This window comes from Octopus bimaculoides, chromosome 7 (genome assembly GCF_046866305.1).
Source record: "Octopus bimaculoides isolate indiv1 chromosome 7, ASM4686630v1, whole genome shotgun sequence".
Taxonomy (NCBI): Eukaryota; Metazoa; Mollusca; class Cephalopoda; order Octopoda; family Octopodidae; genus Octopus; species Octopus bimaculoides.
The window spans coordinates 92,298,161-92,318,675 of record NC_142934.1 but is presented as its reverse complement, the minus strand read 5'-3'; the positions used below and the strand labels follow the sequence as shown (position 1 = coordinate 92,318,675).

General features: G+C 37.6%; 1 protein-coding gene across 1 annotated transcript in view; it reads left to right on the top strand.

Annotated features, from left to right (window-relative positions):
* The first annotated feature begins 576 nt into the window (after positions 1–576).
* Positions 577–20,515, top strand: part of LOC106875812 (heparan-sulfate 6-O-sulfotransferase 2) — a 60,235-nt gene continuing 40,296 nt past the window's right edge. The window contains exon 1 of the mRNA XM_052969798.2: positions 577–1,828. Within this exon, the coding sequence (XP_052825758.1) occupies positions 1,224–1,828 (605 nt within the window). The 5' untranslated portion in view covers positions 577–1,223. The remainder of the gene's footprint in view (positions 1,829–20,515) is intronic.

Here is a 20,515-nt window from a genome sequence, read left to right as displayed (position 1 = left end):
ACACACACACGCACACATACAAACACACACACACAGACACATCATACACGTGTGTGTATATGTATACATATATATGTGTGTGTATATATATATACATATATATATAAATGTACATTATATACATATATATCTAAATATATATATATGTATATATATATAAATGTACATTATATACATACATATGCGCGTGTGTATACGTATATGTGTGCGTGTGTGTGTATAAATATATATATATGTTCGCAGAGAGAGAGAGAGGAAGCAGCTATAATATCGTAATTGGGTTGAAAGTAGAGAGATACAGGAAAACCGAAAAAATTATATTGTAAGGAAAAGAGGCAGAGGGGGAGAGATAGAGAGAGAGAAAGAGAGATATAAATAACCGAGAGGGAGAGATAGAGAGAGAGAAAGAGAGATATAAATAACCGAGAGGGACGTAATGAAAAGGCGTGAGGGGAGTAGCAGGGAGAGGTATAGAGAGCGGATTAAATGAATGAAAGCGTCAGTGTTGGTGTGGTGCGTAAAGTGTAGTGTACTTATGTACGCAGAAACTGATGACGAAATACTCATGTGTTTCTTGTGTAGCCTGAGTACTTCTTGTCATGGTAAAAGTGTCTGGCAGGAGAAGAAGGTCGGTGAATGAAGAGGCGATCTTACTTTAGTGAGAACTGTGAATATTCTATCTGGGCAAACGGAGAAAATGAATCGGAGGAGTATTTCAGATTATTGAGAAGAAAGGAGAGTGTGGAGAAAGGAAACGATGTGAGGGAAGAATTCTTCTTCCAGATCATCTCCATCAGCATCACAACAACATTAAGTAAAACATCGGAAGATACAATCGCGGCTGCCAGAGGATTGCTGATGTGTAATGTCATTGTCACTCATGTTCACCACTGCTTCATGCTTTCTCGACATCAGGTTCTAATTCTGACTTCTGCCTATGTGAAACCTTCCTAATTAACCCTGATTGTTTTTATTTCACACGATTCTTTGGAAAACTAATTACCTCGAACGACTTGAGAACGAGTTTTCATTTGGTGCCCGTGTGTGTGTGTTGCGTGTATGTATGTTTTATCTTCTCATCTCTTCCTCGGACTTGTAGAGGAGAGATTGAGAGTAAAAGATCGCATGTGTGTATGTTGTGTGTATGAGAGAGAGCGAAAGGGAGAGAGATTGTGACAGAAAGAGAAAGAAGAAGAAGAAGAGTGGGAAGGAAGCAGAAGAAAATGCCACTGCGGCATCCGAGAGACATGAATCTGATTCCAAATCAACCGGTCAAGTGCAGGAAGTTGTTCTTCTTAACAGTATGTATGGTGTTATTTGGCGTTATCGTTCTTGGTTATTTCTGTCCCCTAGGACCGTCCAATTTCACGCCGAGTCGTTTTTTCGGCGCACAGACCCTCGTCTTACAACAGCATTCCCCTCCTGTCGCCTTACTTCACCACATTATCAACAACACCGTCAGTAATGTTGATGTGACGAGTGATATTATTCACTTGCCGTTGGACACCTATAACTTCTCCATCTCAGATCTCCAAAGAGATTTCCAGTTAGATATGGAAAAGGAAGATGTCATTGTGTTCTTGCACATACAGAAAACTGGTGGTTCCACGTTCGGTCGACACCTCATTAGGAACTTAGTCGTGGATAGACCTTGTGAGTGTGTCCGCCGGAGAAAACGATGTAACTGCTTGACACATTCTAACAAGAACTGGTTATTTAGTCGCTATTCCACTGGATGGATTTGTGGTCTACATGCTGACTGGACTGAATTAACCGAATGTGTTGAGAAGGCCCTCGATAAAGTGGAAGGATCAAAACGCAAGAGAAAGTAAGTGGCTGTAAATTATATGTAAACAATCTCAATATATTTCTGCTTATCATCTGTCTATTGATACTTTCATTTATCGATATATTCATCTGTTTACCCTACATCGATCGAACTATTTCGTTCATCATTGTTTGTTTATTTGTCTCTAGTCATCCCCCAACATCACGACCATTTTTAACTATCTTCGTTTAAGAGGTCTCTTTCCAGCTCTTCTCTACTAACTTAGTGATAAATAACTATTGCCTCGATTATAAATAATACACCTCAATATATATGTTAGACGAAATTAGGAAATAACTTTTAAAACATATTTGTTAAACTAGTCCAGTAATTTATCCTTTGGAGAAATCTTGGTAAATATTTTTGTCACTTGGCTTTTCTGTGTACAAAATTAGCCTCATCTATCACACACACACACACACACACAGGTACTAATACAGAGGCGTAATGTAGACACACCAGGACGAAAATTGAATTAATTCTATACTGGAAGTGAACTAACATCAATTCGAAGAATGTTTGTTTGAAAGACATTTTTTAAAAAGTGGAAATGAAAATTTGAAGGCTGGGAAATGAGTTTAGGTGAGGAGTCAAATAGATTTTGTGCCAAATAGTTTGAGATATGAAGGTAACGAAATGAAGCATGAAACACGCACACACGCATATTATGTGTGTGTTATGAAAACACTACTGTCAAACGGTGGCATGGAAATAGAAAACTTGCATGCATGGGTAACTGTTCGCCTTCCATAAAATAATTCCTTCCTCCTTATCAGGGAACTTTCCAGTATTAGATCCATGGTCTGAAGAGACGTACGAAAGTACCTCGCCTCTATGTATTGTCACTTCAGTTTATGACTTTACTGTTTTGCCAAAAATCTTTAACTCATATTTCGAAAACTTAGAAATAACAAGATAAGCTTCGCACATTGTTTCAGAAGAAAGTCCACCCACCCCAAATACATAATTAAATAAAGGGCACCTGTGTCTAAATAATTAATGGTTTTTATCTCAAGAAAAAGATAGTTTTATACATTTTTATAATAAGACCCAAACCTCAAAAATCGGCAGAAATAACCTAAATCTCTTCAATTACGAAGAGTAACATTTTTTTTTATTCACTGGTAATCTGTTTATCTCCACCCAAATTCTTGATATTTCTTCTGTCCAGAACTAAATTCATAATTATAATTCTTCGAAAATTATAATTAAGCATTTGCTTCTCAATTTTATTTTTAATTACTGCTGACCATTTTGGAAGTGGGAAGATGAAAGTCTGTGAGGAAGAAAGAGTACTACTTGACTCATATATAACCAGCATCATCCCTTCTCTGGTACCACTTTGCGCAGTGAGAAGCAATTGGTGCGCGCGCGTGTATGTGTGTGTGTGTGTGTGTTGATATATATATATATTATATATATATATATATATATATATATATATATATATATATATATATATATATATATATAAACTAGTTAATAATCGAATGAATTATTCTTTGTCTCCTTCTTCCCCAAGTATCTGAATTTTGTTATTGACTAAGAACTTGTCTCCACGGAGATAGGATTTCAGCGTTTCCCCCACCCCATACAGGGATTGGATTTCAACGTTGGAAGTATAAAGATACTGAACTGCATAGATTATTTTGTAAAATCATCTGAAACTCTGCCCTGTAAAATCTGATTCTGCTCATTAAATTAAAGAATAAATATGATTTATTTTCACGATGATGGAAGTTCAAAAAGAACCATAAAATGGTACGAGAAGAATAAATGTATTTTGAAAGCTAAGACAACGCTGTTTATAAATTTACCCCCCACCCCATATTCACTTTCATGATATACATTATTATTATTCAATGATATACATTGTAACTTTAAAGAAGAATCTAATTACTTGGTAGCTGATGTCAAGTCAGAGAGAAAACCGAATAAAAGTGGAGGGGATGATGGTGGAATATAAAGGAATATAATGCTGTCTTGTTGTCACCCCCCTCAGCCACACACACACACGTATCCTCCGTTGACATAATTCCCTATATTATTATCTTCATAAATATCTAAAAGGAACATGACTTCTGCTTGTTTTGCAATGTAGAGCCTGTTTTCACTGACACACTCAGCATTTTAGATTTGCTTATTCTAACAAACTTCCTCTGCACATGCAGTGTTTTCCCTTTCTAAAGCCTTCCTTTATCTTTCATCTCTATCGCTTTTCTCTCTTTCCCTTCAAATAATTCTTTCCCCCCTTTTTTTTTTCATGTCACATTCTCTCTAATCCTCTCCTCTTTATTTTACAATATTCTATAATTCCCTTCACCTAATTTTTCCTCATTTTTATTTCGTTTCTCTTTCTCTTTCTTTCATTTTTAATCCTCGTCGCCACCTCTTCTCTCCGTTTTACTCATTTCTAATACACTTTTTCTCTCTCTTGTTTTGTCTGGATGTTTAATACTATTTGATTGACTCTACATCTCTCTTCTCTCTTTCTCCTCCTCCCCGTCTATTATATTTTCTCTAGTCATTCTATACTTGGGTAATATTGATTTTTCTTTTTAACATAGGCCCAGTGTCATGTTGTTGGGAAGGGTTTAGCCAATTATATCGACCCTATTACTTGACTTTGTGTCGACTCCGGTGTTTTAACTGATTGTGGATAGAAATACAACTTAATACCGCATGGTGTTTTGTCTGCGGCACTACCGACTTCGATACACCTTGTCTGTAACTGTTGTAATATTGGTTTCAAATTTTGGCACTAGGCCAGCAGGTTTGGGGGAGAGACTAAGCGAGGGTTCAACTGGTACTTATTTTATCGACCCCCCCCCTAAAAAAAGGATAAAAGACAAAGTCGACTTGGCGGAATTTGAACTCAGGACGCCAAGACGGATGAAATGTTGGTGACCCTCTTACCCGGTGCATTAACAATTCATTCAGTTCGCCGCCCTTATAAACTGTTGTAATTTTACAATTAATACTTATTAAATTAATTATTCTGCAGATTAGCAGCTTTATTATCTCTTAACTTTTAATACAGGTTATATAAATCTGCTTAATTTTGGGCTTTTTTTTTTTTTATTTCAGCTTTAAAATGTTTTCCACAAAATAGAAAGCGTGTAAATCTAAGTAGCATTCTTTCTCATTAATATTTCACTTATTGGAAACTTTTTCTTCAGACTAAAGAACTGCTCCAAATATATATCCAACATTGTATCCACATTGTTGGAACATATTGCCATACAGTTTTGGCATAGAACATGTGGTTTCTATATTAAAAGTCGATAGGAACTTGCCTAGCTATGTGTGCAAAGAGAAATTTTCCAGTTGAAGTTCTTAACTATTTTCTATTCTCTTTTTGGATTCATTTTTTTCATTGCCAGAAAATCCTAATAATTTTTCCTCTCCTCATAAAGCATATTCGAAATCAAAATAACTTCAAAATATATTTGTGATGGGTGGCGAATTGATAAAGTAGGACGTAGAGTGCCAGACTAAAAATATCTTGTATCTAGCTTTGGATTCCACTGGAATTCATTTTGGCTTTCGTCTCTCCAGGTCCCAGGCATATCCTGCAATCAATTTATTCAATTATACTCCTTACAGATTTTTTTTTTAAGTCTTGTACTTCTATCAGAAATCAATAAGGAGAAATGGGTATGTTCTGTTTTCTTACTTATTGGAAACTGTTCCAGAGTGAAACATTTCCAAATCTTGGAGAAAAGAAAAAAAGAAAAAGACAACAAAAAATAACTATTCAGTCCTGGAATATATATATTTTTATATTTGTCTCAGTCATTTGACTGTGGCCATGCTAGAGCACCGCCTTATATATATATATATATATATATATATATATATATATATATATATATATAATTATTACAAATTAAAAGGGTAAAGATTTGTCAATTTATTAATTTATTAATAAATCAACAATTAATAATTTTTACCAAGCCCTTCGGTATGTAAGCACCATTATCGGTGGAGAACTTATTTAAAAGTTCCCATACATTTATAAACATAATTAAGGGATCAGCAAGCATTTGCTTCACCATATACCGAAGTTCAGAAATAGCAGCTAAAAAAGCTGAGACTCCAACAGATAGCATTACTTGTAACTCACAAAGGCAAAACCAAGAAGAAAAAACAATGTGTTTTTTCTTCTTGGTTTTGCCTTTGTGAGTTACAAGTAATGCTATCTGTTGGAGTCTCAGCTTTTTTAGCTGCTATTTCTGAACTTCGGTATATGGTGAAGCAAATGCTTGCTGATCCCTTAATTATGTTTATAAATATATATATATATATATATATATATAGTGGAGGCGCAATGGCCTAGTGGTTAGGCAGTAGGATTGTGGTCATAGGATCACGGTTTCGATTCCCAGACCAGACGTCGTGAGTGTTTATGTAGCGAGGCTCCAGCAGGGGCTGGTGGCGAACCTTGTACTCTTTCACCACAACTTTCCCTCACTCTTTCTTCTTGTTTTTCGTGTACCTGTATTTCAAAGCCTTGTCACACTCAGTGTCACACTGAATCTACCCGAGAACTACATTAAGAGTACACGTGTCTGTGGAGTGCTCAGCCACTTGCACGTTAATTTCACGAGCAGGCTGTTCCGTTGATTGGATCAACTGGAACCCTTCTTATCATAACTGATAGAGTGTCATAATGTATACATACATACATATATATATATATATATATATATATATATATATATACCCAAGAAAATCCCAAGAGATACCCAAGAAAATCAAGTGCCTATATATATATATATATATATATATATATATATATATATATATATATATATATATATATAGGCACTTGATTTTCTTGGGTATCACACATTGTACTGTAATTATCCCAGGAATATGGACTATGATTGTAAGAAACGTGATTTGTAGAAATATGCATAGTGATGCATTAAAATATTTATAAATTCCATCCATGGATTATTATTATTATTACTATATATATATAAAGATGGCAATGATTATATATATATATATATATAAATTCTGTATTGAACTCCAGCTCCATTGACTTGATGCAGTGTTAACTATTAGTTATGTTGTGTTTTTTTTTTTGTTGTTATTAGTTCCAGACCAAACTTGATTGAACAAATTTATGACCAAGTTGTTCCAACCATGCCCATCCCATCCTCTGGAGCAACATGTATCTAGGGCTTTACTATCTTGTGTATCCCTTGCTCTTCCTCGAGGCAGGATGGTGCAATTTTGCGAGAGAGTCAGTTGTCAGGTCAGTCAAAATCACAGAAAGCCTATGAGGAAAGGCATCTCATCCCCAACTTCTCCTGTCATTTTGTAGATCAGGAACTATCTTCTCCAGTGTGTCTTTCCTTTGAGATGACCAATGTTTAGAATTTTTCCATCATCATCATCATCATCATCATCATCATCATCATCATCATCGTTTTACCATTCATTTAACATTCTAAGCTGATGTAGTAAAAATCTGCTGAATATGCAAGTATAGTGTACGGCTATTTTTTCCTCTTCTGCTGTTTAGATGTGGTGTGTGGCTGGCTGGCTTTTACTCAGCTCTGCATGATCTGACCTCTGCCTAATAATAATCGCTTCTTTTCTTACTCTTGCAATTTCTGTCTCCCTTTGTTGTTGTTGTTGTTGTTTAATCTCGGGTCAGCTCTAATCAAGCAGACCTGTAATGGAAAATATTCTATTTGTGTCCATCTTCCATCATTTGAAGAGTGTGTTTTATGAGTACATTATTCAGTGTGTCTGCTTCTCATTTAAGACGTTTAAGGTGTACAGTTCTATATTTAAGAGATGAGGAATTAGGTACATTATTTACATGGGCATATGGCGTAGTGGTTAAGAGCACGGGCTACTAACCCCAAGATTCCGAGTTCAATTCCAGGTAGTGACCTGAATAATAATAATAATAATAATAACAACTTTGAAAAATACCTTAGGAATGAGAACCTGATGAAGGCTAGAGGGTATATCAGCTGAAATGTGGTGTTAATAACAAACAAGATGAGGACAAATATCTGTCAAATGTAAATAATGGTAAGGTGTGATACTGCGCTGAGCTGGCAGAATCGTTAGCATGCTGGGCAAACTACTTTTGCAGCATTTCATCTGTCCTTGCGTTCTGAGTTCGAATTTCACTGAGGTTGACTTTGCCTTTCACCCTTTCAGGGTCAATAAAATAAGGACCTGTTGAGCAATGGGGTTAATGCATTCGACTTAACCCTTTTCCCCACCGAAATTGATGTTAAGGTGTAATTTGAGAAACAATCACCACCACCACCACCACCACCACCACCATCATCATCACCCCCATCATTGTCATTTAACATCTGTTTTCCATGCTGGCATGGGTTGGATGGTTTGATAGCATCCAGCAAACTAAAGGGTTGCATCGAAATCCTTGATGACCTTCCTAACACCAACCACTTTATGGTGCATACTGGGTGTTTTTTTTTTTATTTGGTGGTGGTAGGCACTGGCATTAGTGTGATCACTCAGTAACTTCTAAAACTGAAAAAAGAACGAGGAAAAAACCCCTACAACTAAGTGGGGAGGGGGAGTATTTATGAAGGGCAAGGTGACTGCTATTTCTCACAGGTGCAAAGACCTTATAGAGGTCTCCCATGGATCACAATACCTATTCGACTGTAAGGACATATTATCCTCAGATTTAAAATTTCGAAACATTTGGGATTTCCTTTCTTCACCATGTTTCTAAAGATTGTCGATGGAATTGGTGTTCTTTCTTGCTTTGGTGAACAACCTGAAATTTGTATGTTGGAACTATAATTGCTTAAATCAACCCAAAATCATAAGCGATCTCACTTAAGCCCTTTGCTCTCCATAGAATATTAGCCATTAATGCTTTTGTCGAACATAGGTGCAGGCTTGGCTGTGTGGTAAGAAGCTTGTTTCTCAACCACATGGTCTTGGGTTCTGTTTGACAACCCCCCTTCCCTTAGTACATGCTACCTTGAATAACTTCTCTCTACTTAACGTTTGTGAGTGGAATTTGACAGAAGGAAACTGTGCTGAAACCATTAAGGTGTATATATGTTTATGTGTGTATGTGTCCACTCTGCTGAGTGGTTGTTGGTTTTAGGAAGGGCATCCAGCTGCAAAAATCCTGCCAAAACAGACACAGAAGTCTGGTACAGGCACCTGCCTGGTCAGCTCCTGTCAAACCATCCCACCCATGCCAGCATGGAAGGCAAACATTAAACGATGATGATGATGTTGTTTATATATGTATGTGTGTGTATGTGTATGTATATATGAGTGTGTGTGTATATATATATATATATATATATATATATATATATATATGTAGGAGTGGCTGTGTGGTAAGTAGCTTGCTTACAAAACCACATGGTCCCGGGTTCACTCCCACTGCGTGGCATCTTGGGCAAGTGTCTTCTACTATAGCCTCGGGCCGACCAAAGCCTTGTGAGTGGATTTGGTAGACGGAAACTGAAAGAAGCCCGTCGTATATGTGTGTGTATATATATATATATGTGTATGTGTTTGTGTGTCTGTGTTTGTCTCCCCAACATCGCTTGACAACCGATGTTGGTGTGTTTATGTCCCCGTAACTTAGCGGTTCGGCAAGAGAGACCGATAGAATAAGTACTAAGCTTCTAAAAATAAGTCCTGGGGTCGATTTGCTCGACTAAAGGCGGTGCTCCAGCATGGCCACAGTCAAAAGACTGAAAACAAGTAAAAGAGTATATATGCAAATGCGTGTGTGTGTGTGTGTGTGTATATGCAAATGTGTGTGTGTGTGTGTGTGTGTGTGTGTGTGTGTGTGTATATATATATATATATATATATACACACACACACATATACATACAAACATATACATTTATATTTATGTGTAAATGTACATCACTGGTATTTGTTTTTCGCTGAATGACCCATTTACAGCCAAGTGAACTGGGGTGATGCGAAATGAAGTATTTTGCTCAAGAACACAACATTTCACTTGGTCTGGGAATTGAACCCATGGTCACTAGATCACATGTGCAACACCCTAACCACAAGGCCACGAGCCTTCACACACACACACACAGGTATATATAGATGTGTTTGTCAGAGAAAATCTTCATGCCAGTGATGAAATTGTCAATAATCCAGTGCATTAATCAAAAATATGGTTTCTGTTGCGCTTGAGTTCCACCGACCCTTTCTTGTCAGTCTTCCTCTCAAAGATTCAGTGAACCACTAATTGGTCTATCGGAAACCTATAACCAACAAGGTTATCATTCACAAAACACATGGCTATAAGACTGGAGCCTGGTGTTGCCATCCGGTTTCACCAGTCCTCAGTCAAATCGTCCAACCCATGCTAGCATGGAAAGCGGACGTTAAACGATGATGATGATGATGATGATGATACTGACAGGTCAAATAAGTTACCATTTCTGCCTGTCCACAAGTTAAAGGAAATTACAGCTTCAGTAAGAAAACAGCAGAACGGCTACAAGACTTTGAGTTGTGGACATCGACAGTTATATCATCATTATCATCATCATCACATATATATCTCTGTCTCACTCTCTCTCTCTCTCTATATATATATACATATGTATATATACATGTATATATATATATATATGTGTGTGTATATATGTGTGTATATATGTGTGTGTATATATATATATATATATCATCATCTGTATATATATATATATATATATATATCATCATCATCATTATTCAATGTCCACTTTTACATACCTGTATGTATCAAGTAGAATTTGTTAAGGCAGACTTCCTTTGGCCAGTTGCCTTTCTACAGGGTCTTCAAAATGTCTCTGCAGTGAATTTTTCGGTGAAAGGATTATTTCGAAGAGACTTTGGCCACCAAGATCACCTGATTTAACACTGCCAGACTTTTATTTCTGGGGAGGAAGTAAAGGATCAGTGTACAAGAATTGCCTGAAAACCATTATTGAGCTACAACACGCAATAATAACCTTCACATGGTCCATACCAATTCAGACTCTCCAAGATGTGTTTCATAATGTGTAGAAGAGTCAACTTACGTATTGAAAATAAAGAACGACACTTTTAACACTTCTTATAAAGTTTTTTTAAAGTCTTGTAAAGTCTAATATATTCTTATGTAGTCTTTATACCATCTTATAGATTATTTATTTCGCAATAAAATACTTACTGTGGAGAGACTTTTTGAACACCCTGTGGTTGCCGATCCCCTGTGCATTTGCCCTTGGCCAGACAGGGGTTTCACACAAGTCTGCAAATGAACAACCTCTCTTGTATGATGATGATGATTATGATGCTCATTTATACTCATCACTTGATGTGTAGACAAGGGTACGCGCAAACACGCAAACACGCAAACACACACACACACACACACACGCACACATCCATGTATTGCTACCAAATTCACTGATATGGCTTAGGTCAGCCTGGAACTTGAGTAGATAACACCTGGCACAGGGGACTGAACTCAAGACCTCATGGTTGGGGAAGCAAGCTTCTTACCCACACAGCCAGGCCTGCTCCTGTGCCAGGCCTGCTCCTGTGCCATGCCTGCGCCTGTGCCATGCCTGTGCCTGTGTATATATGTGCGTGTGTGCATATGTTTTTCCATGTTTGCCTGGTTTCAGTGTATCTTCTCCACTATAGCATCCCACTGCTGTATGTCACAACCCCTTGTCATCTCCTTTCTTGAACAGTCCTACCCTCATCTTACTTCTTTTGTTGCTTCCTTGGGATGATTGTTCATCATTTCATTATCCAACTGCTATCATTTAAATACTCTCCATCTCCATACAAGGATGTTAAAGCTGTTTTCTTACAGTTCAAACCAATACTTCTGAATCTTCTTCGTTTTGTGCTGCACTGGAGGTAAAAATACAGAATTAATTACTGCACTCCACATAAAAAGCATTGGTGATGGTGCCACATAAAAGGCACTGGTGATGGTGCCACATAAAAAACACTGGTGATGGTGCCATGTAAAGTTTCTCATACACTCTGTAAAATGGTTGGTATTAGGAAGGGCATCCAGCTGTAGAAACTCTGCCAAAACTAACAATGGAACCGGGTACTACTCCCAGCTTTGTCAGCTCCTCTCAAACAATCAAACCCATCCAGCACAGAAAACAAACATTAAATGATGATGATGATGATGTTAACTCCCTACTCTCTACGTGTCTACGTTAAGGTCTTTCCCTCCAGCTTTTCTGTAAGGGATCACTCCCTTAGCCTTTTTTTAAACATTCAGTAAATTACCCAACAAGGCAGCAGGGTTCTATTATTTTTATGGGTATGTTTTGTGCAGAGCCAGTCTCACTCTTTTCTTCTTCAATAATTATTGTACTTTAAGAAGCATCAGATGTGGTGTGCAAAAGAGACGACTGCGCTGGTATGGTCATGTGTTGCGAATGGATGAAGACAGCTGTGTGAGAAAGTGTCACACCCTAGCTGTTGAAGGAACCCGTGGAAGAGGTAGAACCAGGAAGACCTGGGATGAGGTGGTTAAGCACGACCTTTGAACTTTAGGCCTCACCGAGGCAATGACTAGTGACCGAGACCTTTGGAAATATACAGTGCGTGAGAAGAACCGGCAAGCCAAGTGAGACCATAATCCGTGGCCTATGCTAGGGGTGTATAACCATCCTACTTATGAATACCCTTCATTCATTGGACAATAAACTCTACTTGCAAAGAACTGATGAGGCAAGTGAAATCGAAATCAAATTCGATGACAGCACCGCTTGACAGGCATCCGTGCTAGTATGTCACCTTGATCACCTTGATCAACAAGTCTGTCGGGCGTACATATATATGTATGTATATATATGTTGTAAAGGCACATGGCTTAGTGGTTAGGGTGTTGCACTCATGATTGCAAGATCGTGGGTTCAATTCCCAGACAGGACGTTGGGTTGTGTTCTGGAGCAAAGCACTTCATTTCATGTTGCTCTGCGATCATGTCAACACCTGACTTGTGGCACCCAGTTGCACCTGTGCAGGTAATGTCGATCTGATGGAGGGAATGAGCTTATGTCTACACAAACATTTGATCACCATAAACATATCATCTGTGAGGTTGTTCGGTAAGAAATTGTCGAACCCTCATATGTTGTCTAAAGATGGGAGAATCCATTATTATATTATATATATTTATTCTTTTTTTTATTTTTACTTGTTTCAGTCATTTGACTGTGGCCATGCTGGAACACCACCCTTAGTCGAGCAAATCAACCTCGGAACTTATTTTTGTAAGACTAGTACTTACTCTATCAGTCTCTTTTGCCGAACCACTACATTACGGGGACGTAAACACACATACATATATTCTTTTATTCTTTTACTTGTTTCAGTCATTTGACTGTGACCATGCTGGAGCACTGCCTTTAGTCAAGCAAATCGACCTCAGGATAAAATCTTTGTAAGCCTAGTACTTATTCTATCGGCCCCTTTTGCTGAACTGCTGCTGAACTGCTAAGTTATGTGGATGTAAAAACACCAGCATTGGTTGTCAAGCAATGTTGGGGACAAACACAGGCACAAACATACACATACACACGACAGGCTTCTTTTCAGTTTCCGTCTACCAAATCCACTCACAATGCTTTGGTTGGTCTAAGGCTATAGTAGAAGATACTTTCTCAAGGTGCTATGCAGTGGGACTGAACCCGGAACCATGTGGTTGGTAAGCAAGAGCCACACAGCCACTCCTGCACCTTCGTATATGTAGTATTTGCCGTATAAGTTGCTTTGGGTTATTTTTTCAGTAAAGATCAGGCATAAAATAGTGCAAGTTTTTCATGAATAAATCCTGTAATATGTATGTATATGTGTATACAAACATAATTTATATGTGCGTAAATATATTTACACACATACACACACAACTCATGTTTGTTGGTGAGACATTTTGGTATTTTAAAGCTTGAATTCGGGGACACAGAGACATTTCCTAACCTTTTATCTTTCACTTGTTAATATATACTTGCACACACACACACACGACAGGCTTCCAACAGTTCTCATCTGCCAAATTCACTCGCAAGGCTTTTGTTGGCCCAGGGCTATAGTTGAAGGCACTTGCTCAAGGCACTGAACAGTGGGGCTGAACCTGAAACCATATGGTTGGGTAGCAAGTTTCTCAACCACACGGCCATGCCTGCACATCATGTATAGGTTTTCCTTTTTTTTTTTCATCCTTGATAGAGTAGGTCTATGACTAAACATTCCAACCTTGACCGTCCCATCAAGGATTGTATGTCCATGGCCATATTATCCAGTATTTCTGTCCCTTTTTCAAGTTGGTGAGGGAGATCTGGTTGCTTTGTTTATCAGGAGACTCCCTCATTCAGGGTCTTCACTAGGGAGGGGACCAAACGACCGATTTCATAGCTGAAACTTTGTTTCTTGTCATTTATTACTCTCGACACCAGCAAACCATTCGTGGCATAAAGTCACCTGCCTGTGGGATTCCATCTCTCTTTTGGACTGAAAGTTTCCTGCCCAACTGCTCTGTCATATATTCAAGGTGGTGCCCCAGCATGGCCGCAGTCTAATGACTGAAACGAGCAAAAGATAAAAAGGGAAAAGATTGAGAGTTAAATTGGAGATGGAAAATGAGATTTCTTTCAACCTCCGTACATTTTCTTCTGAAGACATTAATGAAAAATCTATTGGTGGGGTGGGGTAGGGGTAGAATTAAGCTCTCTGTCCCTTTCAGTCAAAGATGGTAAGGAAAGTCTCTGGGCACTGCTCTTCTTGTTGGAATTGGAACAGGAATGGTGGTGAGGGAGGGAAAGCCGAAAGGTCAGGTTCAGAGAGGTCATCTCTTCTTTTTCTTTTTCTTTTTTTCTTTTCTTTTTTTCTTTTCTTCTTTTTTTTTTTTTTTACCTATGTAACTATGTTTGGAAGCTTGCAAAATTCTAGGTAGATATTGAATTGTTGACATTATTGATTTTTATCTATCTATCTTAAGATCTAAGTGCTGTCTTTTGTTGATGACAAAAGATATTCACTTTCCATAGAAACAGGCAAATGGTAAGGGGGTACATATCAAATTTGTGAAACTCCATAACACATTAAGGTTTTGAAGTCAGGGGGTAAAGGCTTCCAGCAGCTTCAAATACAAAGAAAACAAAAGGGGGCATAATTCAGATTCAGTGCATAATAGGAGTTTGAGAAAGGAGTTGAGGAAACAGTAAAATGTCGCATTAGAATCAGCTAGGCACAACTGTGGCTGTATATTAAGAAGTTTGCTTCCCAAACACACGATTCCAGGTTCAGTCCCACTGCACCACCCCTTGAGCAAGTGTCTTCTACTATAGCTTCAGGCTGGCCAAAGCCTTGTGAGTGGATTTGGTAGATGGAAACTGAAAGAAGCCCATCATGTGTGTGTTTATGCGTGTGTGTTTGTGTGTGTGTGTGTGTGTGTGTTTGTGTGTATGTGTGTGTGTGTGGTTGTGTGTGTGGTTGTGTGTGTGTGTGTGTGTGTGTGTGTGTGTGTACTCCCACTGCCGCTTAACAATCAGTGTTGGTGAGTGTACATCCTGTAACTTTACAGTTTGGCAGAAGGAGTGTGCAAACAGTTGAAAATATCCAACCAATAGGGGATGGGTATAAACATTATCATAAATCTACCTTCCGTCTTCAGGGAGGAGAGATTATTGAACCCCCAGAAACAGTTGTTGGACCTGAAATACCATGCTCCCATCCTTAGTTTTCTTTAACTTTTTGTATTCTATGGACATCGGTTCTGTAAATATATAAATATAGGCTTTATACACAAATGTTCCTCTGTATAGTTTCAGATTTTGTCTCTCTTTAATCCCTGGATATATTTACATGTATCTATGTGTGTATTTTTATATACTAAGCCCAAACATGTTTATTTGTATATTTGCATCATTATTTCTTTATATGTGTATGTAGGCATGTGTGTGCATTCTAATCCTTTTAAGTCCTGAGTTCAAACCCTACCAAGATCAACTCTGCCTTTCATCTTTCCAGAGTTGATTTAATTGGCTAACACCTACCCATAAATTTCTTGTTTTCTGCCTCTAATAGAAATGACTGCTTTATCTGTTACTAATTAGTCAGTTTGGTCTTGTGTGTGTGTGTGACCTTTCTGGCTACTTTACACTTTGGAGCATTTACTTACTGAAGCACTTTGGTTGGTTTTGGTAGAACAAAGCCATCATGGAACTTACATGTAACAACACAAGATCAGTGATTTTTCTGTAATGTTGTATATATACTTTTTTTTTTGTAACACTTTAACATTTGAAGCTGTTGATTTTGTTCTACTTTATGAGATTTACTTCAACACAAGCTGGAGTCATTCTGTTTATTTTTTGTATTTGTCTCATAATGCTTAATGAAATAGTTTGAAGTTTTCTAAATTAGCCAACAGCATTTTTCTTTACTGCAACAGCATCTCTGTTTCCTGGTTCTCTTTGTCTTTTGTATTTGAAAATCCATTCTGCTTTCTTAATGCTTAACTAATGTTTTAATACTCATAAATTTTTATGATTTGCCATGCATTGCAACACTTTATAAGCAATTTCTTCATCATTATTGTAGCCCGAAGAACTCTGACACTTAAGTTTCATTTGATTTTTTTTCTACTGAGACCAATAAAAATCTTTCTCTCTAAATTTTCAGACAAGGTCTCCACTTCCTTGCTGGAGATATTTCGATGCCACTTTAGCATGTGGTCTACTGCAGTATTTGTAGCTTATGCTGTGAAATGACCTGATCTGCGTTAGGGTTAAGAACATTTTGAAATTACAGATTGAAAATTCACAGGAAATGTTGTTCTTCATGAACTTTTGCAGGGATTCCTACCTCTATTATATTTTGGGAGTGATAAATATCATTTTCTGATTTTCCTGTCATTTTGATGTTTTTATTTACTCTCACATCCTCTAATTATCAACTTCCATCAGGCATCTATTTCAACAATAACTCCATCTTGTTAGTGTTATAAAGCCAGAGTATTTCAAAGTCATTATTAACCAATTTACAATAATAACTTTTGTTTTTTGCTTCTCAACTTGTGTCTCAAGTCTCTAACTACTTTAAAATCGCTTATCAAATGACATTCTTGTCTACTGGATGGAAATATTAAGAGGTCTAAAAACAGCAATTAATTCTCAGATTATGTTTACTGCTATAACATGTCGCATACTTCAGTGGAGAGAATTTCATTTAATACGAACAGAGTAGTTGTTAAGTGAGGTCAATAGTTTCATGTTGATATATTAAATAAACACAGTAGTAGAATGTCTGTTTAGTAACGTGAGATCTCTATTAATAATAACAATAATAATGATCATCATAATTAACATTAATTGTAATTAGTGGTATGTTTCCTTTGTTGTTGCTGTTATTTTGCCTCAGGCTAGTTTCAATTGAACCAGCCTATGAACAAAAGTATTCTAACCATAATGTTCCTGTATGAAGGGAACCAAATCTGTTATTTTCAAAGACAGATGAGCAACCGCATAAAGGCTCTCTCCCTCCTCATTGGCTGATCTTTTCCTCTGTGCATTGCCTGTTGATCAGGTGACTAAATCTAAACACTAAAGTAAAGGATTCCTGCTTTAAACGAGACCTTATTGGTTACATTAGAAGATTATTACTATTATTATTATTATTATTATTATTATTATTAATAATAATAATAACAATCTTTTAATGTAACCAAAAAGGCGGCAAACTGGCAGAATCATTAACATGCCAGGTGAAATATTTTGCGGTATTTCATCTGCTGCTACGTTCTGAGTTCAAATTCCTCAGAGGTTGACTTTGCTTTCATCCTTTTAAGGTAGATAAATTAAGTACCAGTGAAACACTGGGGTCTATGTAATCAACTTATCTCCTTCTCCAAAATTTTAGGCTTTGTGCCTATAATAGAAAGGATTATTATTATCATGGGTGACACGTAAAAGCACCCACTACACTCTCTGAGTGGTTGGCGTTAGGAAGGGCATCCAGCTGTAGAAACTCTGCCAAATTAGATTGGAGCCTGGTGTTGCCATCCGGTTTCACCAGTCCTCAGTCAAATCGTCCAACCCATGCTAGCATGGAAAGCGGACGTTAAACGATGATGATGATGATGAAGGTGACAAGTTGGCACAATCATTGGTATGCCAGATGAATTGCTTGGTGGTATTTCTTCTAGGTTTCCATTCTTACTTCAAAATTCTGCTAATTGACTGTCTTTTATCCCTTTGGAGTTGATAAAATGAATACCAGTCATGTGTTGGGGTCAATGTAATCAACCTTCCAATTTCCTCAAAATCTGCTGGCCCAGTACCAAATTTTGACATTTATGATTATTATTATTATTTAGTGAGAGAACAATACATGCCATCAAAGTGACACTGGGGTAAAATATATGAAACCCTGTATACCCATTGTAACTACCCGTCTGATAAGGGTACACCAGGCACATGCATCACAACCATGTGTGTCACATGGTGATCTTGTATCAAGATAAACGGCACATGACCTTGCAGGTGGGGTCCAGTTAGGATTTTCTTCGGGTCGAGTAGCCCTTCCCACTCAAAAGGTCTCTGAATAAGGGTTGTTTTGTTCCATCCTATTCCTCCTATTGTGTTCTTTTTGCAGGGGTTCTTTTGTTCTGTCTTATTCCTCCTATTGTGTTAAAAGTATTCTCTTTCAAAGATAAAGAAACACCAAGCCTCATCATCTCTCTCGACTGATACCTTGATAAGGAGACACTTCACTTCCTTTTTGGTTCTTAACGACAATATTTTCACTGATTAACTTTGATCTCCTTATCTTTGTGGAATGACATATTCCAGAATATGGTATCTTTACCAATCTATAAAGTCTTTAATGGTGAATATTTTTACCATTTTTTTTTTTTCCAGTTGGCATGTCATTATTTCCACTGTATGAAAATTCCAACTTTGTCAGGCCTGTAGATGTTTTCCATCGTGACTAAAATTGAGCTGCCAGAAACATTGTTGTTAATTATTTTTCCTCAACCTTTTACATATTCTGTAATTACTTAATGAGTTCTGCTTCATTACATGCATTTGGTGATTTCTGGTGAAACTACTTGCATCTTTTGTCACTTTAATCTCAGTTCTGACTGCTTCACAACTAATGTTGTAATATTTTTCTCTGTCTTGATTCTGATGCTATGCAAAAAGCACCCAGCACACTCGGTAATTTTGCCAGTATAAAATTATATTTGATGGGTGAACAATTCTTCACCCACCCCTGTATGTGCCTTTGTCTCAGCTGTTGGCCAATTTGGTGTGTAAGGGAGTTTGATTCTGCTGCCCTTGTCTGCACGTCATGGTTCATCTGGTATTGCAGAATGGAGGATGCCTAGTTCCTTTTTGAAGATATCTACTTCCACCATATGCAGATTTCTTAATTTTTGTGGTAGGACATTGAAGAGCTGTGGGCCTTTGAACCCTAGACTGTTGCAGTGTTAGGAGGAAAGTGATGAATGCTACAATTGGAGTTTAAATTAAATAAAAGCCATAATAAACCACAAAAAAAAAAATTCCTAAATAATGATAAATTAAGTGTTTGATAAATCACGTATGATATATTTATATATATATATATATATATATATATATATATAAATATACATTATATATTTGTATATATATATATAATGTCGGTATGCACATACCTGTACGTATATATGCATATACTCATTTACTATTTGTTTTTACATGATTGAACGCAGCGTCTCCAATTGTCAGTAGTTTTTCGTAACTTCATATTTTCCGACGCTACTCTATCTCTTTCTCTTTCTCTTCCTCTATCATTTTTTCCCCCTCTCGTTCTTCCTCTTTACTACTACGTATCTCGCTTTACCCCTCTCGTTCTTCCTCTGTTACTACTACGTATCTCTTTTTTCCCCCTCGTACTTCCTCTCTTTCTCTTTTCCTTTCGTTGCTCACCTATTCTTCTACTTCCTCCCTTTGTTTCTCCCTCTACCACTCTCTCTCTTCCCCTCGTTCTTCCTCTTTACTACTACGTATCTCGCTTTACCCCTCTCGTTCTTCCTCTGTTACTACTACGTATCTCTTTTTCCCCCCTCGTACTTCCTCTCTTTCTCTTTTCCTTTCGTTGCTCACCTATTCTTCTACTTCTTCCCTTTGTTTCTCCCTCTACCACTCTTTCTCTTCCCCTCGTTCTTCCTCTTTACTACTACGTATCTCGCTTTACCCCTCTCGTTCTTCCTCTGTTACTACTACGTATCTCTTTTTCCCCCCTCGTACTTCCTCTCTTTCTCTTTTCCTCTCGTTGCTCACCTATTCTTCTACTTCCTCCCTTTGTTTCTCCCTCTGCCACTCTCTCTCTTCCCCTTACACCGGCATGGTCACATGCTTCCGGTCAATAATCCTTTTATTCCTTGGCTGTCGCCGAGCAAACACGAACCATTTCGTCCCTACTTTCAAGTTCGTGCCTCACAGCGTTCATACACAAACAATTTTTCTCGTCTGGCCGTAAAGCCTTTTCTGTTTGTTTTCCTGTCTTGTTTTTTGTCCGCCACAACATTCCTCCATGGCAAGATTTAATTTGTGTATACAAATTTAATTTGCGGTCCATGGGAAGAGCTGTTTTAATGATGCGTCCTGCCTAGCTCTTCGAAACGCCGGTGTT